The following is a 10362-nucleotide window of genomic DNA, read 5'->3' as shown; positions in this document are numbered from 1 at the left end:
CATTAATTATGTAAAACATCACCCATCATACCTACACCACGTTCCTTGGGGTCTATAATGGGAATATGCTGAGGGTAATTAAAGAACTGGTTGACAGATCGCGGTGAATAAAGTTCTGTGGGCTTGTATCCAAGGATCTCCCATACCAAATTTCAGGTCATTTGGTTTATTTAATATTATTTTATATTAACAGGTCATTTAATATTAGAGCTTAGGTCTGGAAAAAGCCCCATTTTACACAATTTTCAAGTGGTGTACATGTATGTCAAAGGCACGGATGACATTTTTGGGACATCAGGTCATTCAGATTTGATATTAGGACACAGGATTTAAAAAAAAATAATTTTTTTTTGTCTGAAAATAGCAAAAAAAAGTGGTGTATGTTAAAAGCGTGAATGAAGTTCTGTAGACATATTGCCTTATTTCAAGGTATCCCCGTATCAAATTTCAGAAAATGGCCCCAAACCCAAATAAAACAAAGAAAGGGCTTGTTTTAAATGAAATTTTTTATAAATTTAAAAAGAATAAAAACCTCTGGGGTATTTGCCTACTCTGCCTCCATGCCGAATTTTAGGTCATTTGGCTGAAAATGGCAGAGTGGAATCCATTTGAAGAAATGGCAGGAGAAGGAACACGAAAGAAATATGTTTTACTACACAACTACGTGGTGAAGCTATAAAAATAAAGTTTCCAGTCATTGTACAAATGGTTTTCATTCAGTGGAAACAGCCACCATGACATACAAAAGAAATTAAATATATTATAACATGTACTACATCAAAGTGAAGGGATTATTTTTACAGGAATTTACCTGCAGGAAAAAAATCTTCCTTAAGTTATTACTACCACAGAAAATCCTAATTCTGCAGATTTCTACACAGAATCTGCAGAAAGAAAATTTTACCATGAATATTCATGAAAGTTATCATCATATTTCACAACTCTTCATACTTAAATATTATACTTTCAATCAGTTGTAAAGAATTATCATCAACTGCCTATGTATTGAACATTTTAGCATTTGTTAAAATGGACAAACTGGAATCCCAAACTGTGAACTAACTGTATAGTAGAAAAAGGCATCATCTGACAACAATGGTATATTTAAACGAAGACCTTATTTACATAATTACCCATTAAAGTTAAACATTAGCAAATTTATTAGGTCGCGGTACTGTGGTTTTAACCTCGGTTTAGTAAGAAAGTAGATGCACTCTACTGGGGTCTGAAAAGGATTCGAACCCAGAACCTTCAGATTCTAAGTCAACAATCAGACAGCTATGGCAGGGTAGTGTAGGGATTCGTCAGACAGGACTGAGTCCCGTATAGATTGTGCGGTTTTTTTACCTCCATGACTGTACATGACAGAAAAATATTATTGATGTTACAAAACACATCCATTGGCTTGGTCTTTCATCCCGTTTTGTTTCACAAACTCACTGTCAAGGGTATTGAATTACAGCTTTTGAGCATGAATAATCTAAAACCCATCGGTAATTTTGAAATCGCCTGACAAAAGTCGGACATCTCGTGCCATCTTCTCGGCGTCATTCAAGAATTCCTCGTGTTTGTCTTCTGGTATGTAGCAAAGATGGCGTAATAGAGCACTCATCGATTTCTTCCATTGCTCCTGACAGGTGAAAGAGTACTGCAGTTTTTTGAGATGACAGGAGAGGACTTCGAAACCGCACTCCTCCAGAAGGTGGCTACTATGTCGTTCCTTCACGATATCGCTGGAAGGCCATGGAAACAAATTCGGTTGAAAGTCCTTTAAGTAGTTTTTCCACTTGGGGTGGGAAGCCAAACCCGGGCTGATTTGGCAGATCTTGCTCACATCAGTACAGAACCACAATAAGATTTCTCCACGCGGTTTCAGGCAAGAATGCAGCACTTTAAGCGCTGCAGCCTTGTCTTGGACCCAGTGTAACACTTGGAGAGAAACTACCTTACTGAAGGTGCCTTGTAACTCTGGCTTTATGGTGGACGCATCAGAGATATCAGACACGTCATAGAGCACGTTTGGGGAGGAGTTGTGTTGACTGGCATACCTGTGAAACAGGAAACCCATATTTAGTAAAATATCGCATTTGATCTATAAGGTGTTACTGGAAATCCACAAACCCAATTTGGGGTACAAGAATTCCAAAGATTTTGAGATTCCCAGGGTATGAACAACACTGCAATTGTAATATTCTAGAAATATACATTTTTTTATAAAAAGACCGTGTATGTAAGAAAATACATTGTACCTAACAAAGTCAGGTGACACATCTAAGCCCCATACAGAAGCGACCCCTGGCTGTTGGGAGATGTACTTGCAGATTTCCCCAGTGCCACATCCGGCGTCCAAAACTGTGTCGCCCTCCTCCCACCTCATGTACTGCTGCAGCAGCTCAACTCCGAGGTCGTGCTGAAGGGAGCTGTTCTGAGAATAGAACTCAGGCTTCGTTGAGTCCATTTTCTGTATTCGTATAAAATATAGCACATGTAACACTTCAACTGTGAGTACGAAAACAAACGAAACAACATCAAGTATATTAGCTAGTAATAGAACAAGTAGAGTACCAAGAGCTAATACAAGAGTAGTATAACCTTTAAAACTGCACGCGTATTGTAAATGATCATCAATTATTTGAAAAAAATATCATCTTAGATATATCCGCCTACATACCAGGAGTTGTCCGATGACAAAGAATGCGATTTTACCATTCTATTTTATTCTATTTTAGGCGACCTTCTTCGCGAAGGTAATGTTGTATGAAAATGTTGTATTTATCTCCATTAGTTGTCAGCAAAACATTGCCACACAACAAAAAATGACCCGGAAAATGATGTTAAAGAAGTACTAAAGGCCAGAAGGGAGTGCTATATTTTCCAATAGATTATGATGCAATGAATACCCGAAGTTTTACAGAATTTCGCTTGTACGAATTGCGCGACGCATGTTTGTAAAGCAATATCAATATTTTCTTGTTACGTCGATGAAGGTTAGACATCCAGGTAATACGATACGCCAAAAAGCAGTTACTCAAGCAACTGGATATGATTTTGAATTTGAATTATGATTTTGACGTTTTCGTCATGACGTTTGACATTTGACGTTTTCAAAATCATATCCAGTTGCTTGAGTAACTGCTTTTTGGAATATTTTCTTGGATTTAAGAAAAGCTTTTGACACGGTAAACTATGACATTTTGCTGAGAAAACTCGATAAGTTGGGCTTCGACAGTGACACTAAAAATGCTTTACATCGTATCTTACAGACCGCTTCCAGTGCACACAGCTTCAAGGCCAATACTCCAAGAAAGCTCGGGTCACTTGCGGCGTACCCTAGGGAAGTATCTTGGGCCCACTATTGTTTTGTCTATATGTAAATGACCTTCCCAATGTTATTGTAAAGTGCACTATACACCTGTACGACACCATAATTTAAAGTATTGATGAAATTTTGAGGAAAATAACCTGTAAATACCTGTTCTAATAGTATATGGTCCGCCATCTTGGATTTTGGCCAATGACGTCATCAAATTAGCATAAATTATGCTTTTAATGACGAAATTTACAAAAAATTATATAGGATATTATTCATATTAGAAACCATGTGTAACTTAACATAAAACCCATAAAATTCTATTGTTGAAACGAAAATTACTAAATTTAGCAAAAAAAATGTTTGTCAGAAACCCGTTGCCATGGCAACACAAAAAATCATTATCTTAGTCCAATGATACAGAATTGTTGCCAAAAATGTTCTAGGAACAGTCACCAAGTTTGGCTATTCTAGCGCGAGCCGTTCAGACGCTATGTGACATCAAAGTTGGCGCGGGCACTTTTAGCCCCCCTCCCCCCGGTCTAGATACGGTTAATGAATTCGCTTGTCGTAATTTTTTTTCTAAAGTCGCTATGTACTACAAATTTACAATGCCAGCAGTTCCAGAACAAGCTGCTGTTCAATATTCTTGACCGCAAGGATGCAAGTGGTGGCTCTCGTCCTCTTCTGGAATTTCATGAACGAAAAGAGTGTCCTATGGCACACCCAGCCGTATGTGGCAGCCGCCTGAGCATGGCCTGATAAACCCCTGACCTTGACCGTTGAACTCCATGAAAGGGCATAGGAACGGACCATTGGATTCCTGGACTAGGGGCGAATAATATAAAAGCCAACACATTATTCGTCTTTTGTTACTCTGTACGCTTTTAATGTTAAAGCAGTTCGTTTACTTTTAAATACATACTTACTGACAAATCTTTAACTTCTTTTTTTGCTACGTAATTTTGGTTAAAAACGTCACAGCGACGTTGTCATATTTACATTGTTGAACGTCTCCCCTTGAACCCATAGTGAACTTTACCGGTTAGCAGGTCACTGACCGCAGCCATCCACGTCTTGATCTTATATTTTACGGACGGACGAAGGCTTAGAAAGGTGAATTCAACCATATTGTTGTTTTCTAAAAGCTTGTCTTCGTACAGTTTGAGATATTTTGTCACGTAACCTAGCTATATAATTAATCTATTGACATGCAGCATTTCGCTCAAGATTACAAAAGCCTGTACTGTATGTCCTCAATCTATTAGTACTCAGAGATAATTCAGGGACGAATTGTTTCTGTGTTTGTTACCAGTCGGTACGGATTGAGTGACGTGACTTGGGTTTCGCTGGTCCGGGACTAATAAGGTCGCGAACTAGATGTGCCCTGGGGGGGGGGGCGCACCCCAGTTTATTTGGCGTTTCTATTCGAAGCTGTACATCCTCAAATCTAGCGACCATCTCTGCCGTGGAATAATTCGGAAGGAGAATAACTGTATATGGGACGAAAGGATATCTCCTCAGCTACAAGACAAGCGGAGTTTGGTTTCTTCAACCTATTTAAGTTTGATAAAATCAACGGAAAACATTATTATAAAATCAACGGAAAACATTATTTTCCCTCCAAAAAATAATGCACAAAATTGGTCATTTTCGCGTAGGATAATCCCATAGACAAAAAATTTTCAGCAGAAATGGCTGATGCTGGCAGAATGACTCAAACCTTGACTATATCCGAGTAAATTATAAAGACAATTCTAGTACTGACATTTTTTAAACCGTCCACGGCGTGAGGGGTTGCAAATCCACTCCTAGGAAGGCGCAGAGCGAAATCTAGGTCAAACGGGCGGTATTTTATCGCTAATGATACAGATATATGTAGGATTTTATGCTATCCATTTGTAAGTTGTAAATACTCGACATATGGATAGCATAAAATCCTACATGTATCTGTATCATTAGCGATAAAATACCGCCCGTTTGACCTGTCATATGACATATTACATGTCAGTCGAAATTCAATAAAATCTGAATCTGAAATCCCGGAAGTATGAAATCTATGATTTCTTGTTCAGGACAATGCTAAGAGTCGGGAGGCTGATCAAAGACTCCCCTGTGCGATGGGCGGCCGCTTATAAGGTGACAAAGGGTGCGTTTGTCGGGACTACACGTCAACGTTTCAACGAGGAATTTTTGGGGAAGACCATCCCGATACCAACTCCTCGTCGAGAGGGGACAAATATCCGTGTACTCAGTATTGGGAGTGGATCAGGTGAGATACTTGGCAGTGTGGTTGTACATATTGTAACATAACGTGTATGTATTATATAGCTGTCAGATAACGAACTAACACACTAGTGCACTGGACGGCTTTCCCAGAATGGGAACCTCAGAAACATATAATTCGGGATTTTCTAGTCCACAACCAGGGAGTCTACCTACCTTGCTTACGTGTCGATGTCTACATGTATCGGACACCTTCTGACTAGAGTTCTGCTTCTTGCCGCTATATATAGCCGATGTAGGTGGCGCTTTTGCGGCGAGAACACAATATATATATATATATATATATATATCCCCCGTCTAGTCAGAAACTACAATGGAGTTGTCTAATAGACAAGTTAGGGAGAATTTCTGGTTGTGTCTATATTTTTTAGTAAGTGTAAATCCCAATATACGTCGATGAAGGTTAGACATCCGGGTAATACGATAAGCCAAAAAGCAGTTACTCAAGCAACTGGATATGATTTTGAAAACGTCAGACGTTTCAGCTAGTATCCACTAGCTTTCGTCAGTGACTGAGAGACCAGAGGTGAAATGCACAAACTATTGATTGATATGCAAATAAAGTAAAGACAATTGTTTTTGTAAATCTTAATATCCTATGTAAAATTTTGAAATCATGACGATACAACCTGATGGAATTATTTTCGGATATCATTATTTACAGGAGAAGCGGACAGCGTTATCTTGAGGAAGATCATGCAAAGTCAAACTAGCGTGTACAGCCGAGTCGTGGAACCCTCGGGAGAAATGCTGCAAGATTTTAAGGTATATCCCCATTTCGATATTTGTTGACTAGTTGAGTTTAGTTCCAAACCTATATCAGCTTTACAAACATCAGGAAATTGAATAGCTATAAATTTACCCAATCCAAGAGCAATTTTTTATGCTTTTGCTATTCATAAAGGACTAGTTAGGCCATGTTGATTTCATTATATGAATGACATCAGCGCGCGCATGAATTTTCGGCCGTTTAAAAAAAAAGTTTTCAACCATACTGTAAATCGTACAAAACAGATGCAAAATGAGCAAACACATACAGAAAAAATATATTTGAAAACAATATCAATATGTCGTAGAATGCCAAAATCAAACGAAAAAGACGAGAATGTAAAGAAATTAATTTGAAGAGTAGATTATTTTCCATACCATACTCTGTGTCATTTGTACAACCTTCATCACCAGGTACATTTCCTTATAAAAGCAACTTTTCTTTTTGCAAAACTTCAAAGCTCGCATCAGTTTTGGGGTTTCCAGAGAATGCCATCCATATAATCAAATGGCCCTAATGTTCTTCAGAAAATGAAACGGTAGAGGTTTAAAGCCGTTAACATCAGGGGTGCGTTTCTTGCTTGAAAATAAAGTCAAACATTATAATCCTCTAGGCCATGGTACAACAAGACACGAGCCTCGGTGCAGTGAAGTTTAACTGGCGCCAACAGACAGCGGAAGAATACTTTTCCGACTACGATGGTACGAAGTTCGATCTTGCCCATGCTGTGCGGGTTCTGTACCATGTAGAGGACCACCACGCCGCCTTGCGGAACATGTGGGAACAACTGGCCGATGGGGGCTACCTGTTTGTGTTGCTTCTATCGGGTATGCTGAGAAATCATGACGATACAATTTTAGATAAACAAGGTAGCATTTTTATGTTTACCAAAGGAAAACATGTTGTTTTTGCTCCATTTCTTCTTCTTCTGTTCCAAACACTAACCTCTGACCTGGCCAATGGCCTCTTTTGTTGACGTCTGTTACCATAGTAACTGGTGTTGGGTTACATAATGTTGCAATTTCATAATAGGCATTTATACTCTTGTCACCATAAACATGTATGTGAATGTGTTTGAGAAAGAATTAACAGAGCAGACCATATCCGAAGGTAAACATCATGCATTTGCTTTGCAAAAAAAAATGTCACTTTTCTAGTTCAAATTAATTTGATATTCTAGATCTAATGGGTGACAGTTTTGAGCGCAATCATAAACGCAAAACTGTTTCTAACAGTAAATTAGATATAGAAGTCCAAATACTACGTTCGTGTTAATAGGCCTAAATTCTTCTCCTAGCTCTGATTGGCGGATGTTTTTCCGCCAATGAGATATAGGAGGTTACCACGTAATCTTATCTTTCAAATAGCTCTGTTAGCATTTAATTTAATATTTTTTAATGTCTTGGGGGTGGTGGGACTACGGCGCACAGATATGTCAACTTTGTATATTCAAATGTTAATTGTACTTTTTTGTTGTGTGGCGCTGTTAATATAAGTTGTAAACTTGAGTGCAGCGTTACACTGTCCTTGTTATATTTTCATGTTTTGATGAATAGAAAATCATAAACACATACATATACATGCTTTTGCAGACAAAAGAGGCGTGGGGAAACTGCACCATGAAATGTGGAAGTGGTTCCCGCATGAAAACGATCGTCTGCAGACGTCACTTCGCACTTCTAGTGACGTCACTAGGTCGCTGGAATCCATGGGCATCAGTTACGTCATCGCAGAGGACGAGCATGACGTCAACCTCGCGGAGTGCTACAAGGAGGACTCGGAGACGGGAAGACTGCTTCTCGACTTCTTGACGCAAACGTCGAACGTCTACGAATATCCCAAGATGAGGTCGGCAGTCTTGGAGTACTGTCTGCGCAATTCGTCATTGGTGGATGATAAGATCGTTTTCAAAGTACGTACCGCGGCTATCATCGCCCGTAAAAATGAAAAGAACATGTAGAACATAAATTGTCTACATGCGAAAAAGCTGATCATTTGTATGACATGCATGTATAATATTATTGATGAGGATGGCGGTATCCACTTTGAAGTTTAAACGTCACCAACCCTACCTAGACCGGGCTTTTTTTGACATTGGGGAACGGGGGGGGGTCTTTTGACCCCCCCCTAAGAACACGCGAACGGTATGTCGTATGACCACCAAATTTTTAGAGAATGGTGTACTAGTGAAAATTTATTATATCTACAATTTTTATGTCGTCATGATGTAATATGACGTCATTATGACGTCATTAATGTGATTTTATTGGCCAAAACCGTCTAAATAGGTTTTTCCCTAACAACTAAATGGTATTCAACATAACTGTACCAAAAGTGTTTATGACAGAATATTATGGTGTACTAAGTCTTATGTTGCCCATAGCAACACCGGTGGCGTCATAAAATGACGTCATGCATATTTAAGATATCCGCCATCTTGGATCATCAATCTTGAATTTTCAAAAATAGTTTTTCTTCATGATAAAGCCTAAAATACATCGTGAACATACTAAAGACCTTCATTTAAACCTTTTTTGGAAAAAGAAATGGAAGTATTGATGAAATTTTAATGAAAATAACCTGTATATACCTGTTCTAATGATATGGTCTGCCATCTTGGATTTTGGCCAATGACGTCAACAAATTAGCATAAATTATGCATATTTAATGATAAAATTTACATAAAATTATATGGGATTTTATTAATATTAGAAACCATGAGTAACTTGACATAAACCCATAAAATGCTATTGTTGAAACAAAAAGTACTAAATTTAGCAAAAAATGCCTGTCAGAAACCCGTTGCCGTGGAACACAAAATATTATCTTATTCCAATGATAGAGAATTGTTGCCAACAATATTCTAGCCGTTCAGACGCTAGGTGACATCAAATTTGCCGCAGGCACTTTTAGCCCCCCCCCCCGGTCTAGGAAGGGTTAAATACTCTCCCATAAAGAGATTTCAAGATGAAAGTGGCTTTGTTACATTTGGACACCATGTAGTCACAATATAAACAACGTTATATACAAAATAAATGTATAACCATAGATTAGACATTTGACACGATTGTATAGAAAAACATTTTCATTGACAGATGATAAGATATTAAGGATCATGTGACATTCTTAGATTGATTCAGTATCAGAAATGTTATCTGCTATAAGAATATGTGAGTCTTATATTTTCTTTATATTTCATTAATGTACATGTGTTATACTATCTTTTATAGCTAAATGAAATATTCGGTGTATCAGAATTTATCCTTCTAAGACGGTGTATTTCTCCTTTATTAAACTGTTGCTACATTTTGTAATCTTTCAGTGTTACATGGCAGTATAACTAGATATAAGGTTGTTGATATGGATATGGAAATTAGTCCGGAAGTAAATTAGAATTAGTAGTCCAGAATTTAAACTGAAGGCTGTTAAATGTCTTCTTCTAACTTCATACAAGAGAACGTGTACACGTGTACTATTGTTTACGGAAAAGCTATTTTAAGTATATGTCCACACCGAATTAATTTTATGGATGACATCCTTTGAAGACCCCAAAGAGGTGCGCGCGGGCGAATAAAAAACTTCCGGCCCAAAATGAAATGCTACTAAACCACAGAAATACGAAATAGGTATTTTTAATTTGCTGTAGTACTTAGCAACGTATACGACAAGCCGGTACATGTTGGCTTTTTGGAGTTCTTGAGTCGTGGAGCTTCGGTAGCCTGCGTGCCTTGCTCCGTTTTGTCGCTAGCTACCATAGACTACCCAGGCCTAGAGCCAGGCCAGAGCCTCGGCGGACGTGATCTTTTTTACCTCCATGAAAAATGGAGGTATTGTTTTTGGTGTGTGTGTGTGTGTGTGTGTGTGTGTGTGTGTGTGTGTGTGTGCGTGTGTCTGTGTGTTTGTGTTTCCGCACATTTGTAGCTAGCATAACTTTTGAACCTTTGGATGGATTGAAATGATATTTGATACGTGGGTAGGTGTTGGGTAGGCAAAGATC

At 38.4% G+C, this 10362-nt stretch overlaps 2 protein-coding genes across 2 annotated transcripts; one reads left to right on the top strand and one right to left on the bottom strand.

Annotated features, from left to right (window-relative positions):
• Nucleotides 1-1480: 1480 nt before the first annotated feature.
• Nucleotides 1481-2458, bottom strand: LOC109473276 (juvenile hormone acid O-methyltransferase-like). Its single transcript, XM_019773151.1, has 2 exons — nucleotides 2250-2458; nucleotides 1481-2048 (listed from the first exon to the last, which is right to left on the bottom strand). The coding sequence occupies exons 1-2, from the start codon at nucleotides 2456-2458 to the stop codon at nucleotides 1481-1483; spliced, it is 777 nt and encodes a 258-aa protein (XP_019628710.1).
• A 1885-nt stretch (nucleotides 2459-4343) lies between these two features.
• Nucleotides 4344-8325, top strand: LOC109473261 (histamine N-methyltransferase-like). Its single transcript, XM_019773138.1, has 5 exons — nucleotides 4344-4426; nucleotides 5386-5582; nucleotides 6261-6361; nucleotides 6979-7192; nucleotides 7958-8325. The coding sequence occupies exons 2-5, from the start codon at nucleotides 5390-5392 to the stop codon at nucleotides 8323-8325; spliced, it is 876 nt and encodes a 291-aa protein (XP_019628697.1). The 5' UTR covers nucleotides 4344-4426; nucleotides 5386-5389.
• Nucleotides 8326-10362: the final 2037 nt, after the last annotated feature.

The sequence above is a fragment of the Branchiostoma belcheri genome, unplaced genomic scaffold, assembly GCF_001625305.1.
Source record: "Branchiostoma belcheri isolate BF01 breed outbred unplaced genomic scaffold, Haploidv18h27 scaffold299, whole genome shotgun sequence".
NCBI classification, from domain to species: domain Eukaryota; kingdom Metazoa; phylum Chordata; class Leptocardii; order Amphioxiformes; family Branchiostomatidae; genus Branchiostoma; species Branchiostoma belcheri.
The sequence above is the reverse complement of the archived record's forward strand: the minus strand, read 5'-3'. Positions and strand labels throughout refer to the sequence as shown.

Bases quoted from the DNA above. Each gene is read 5' to 3' on its own strand.
- LOC109473276 (XM_019773151.1), bottom strand. From the start codon at position 2,458: ATGGACTCAACGAAGCCTGAGTTCTATTCTCAGAACAGCTCCCTTCAG. The intron at 2,049-2,249 runs GTACAATGTATT...CCTGTTTCACAG, and splicing joins GTGTCACCTGACTTTGTTAG to GTATGCCAGTCAACACAACT.
- LOC109473261 (XM_019773138.1), top strand. From the start codon at position 5,390: ATGCTAAGAGTCGGGAGGCTGATCAAAGACTCCCCTGTGCGATGGGCG. The intron at 5,583-6,260 runs GTGAGATACTTG...CATTATTTACAG, and splicing joins CAGTATTGGGAGTGGATCAG to GAGAAGCGGACAGCGTTATC. The intron at 6,362-6,978 runs GTATATCCCCAT...ATAATCCTCTAG, and splicing joins AAATGCTGCAAGATTTTAAG to GCCATGGTACAACAAGACAC.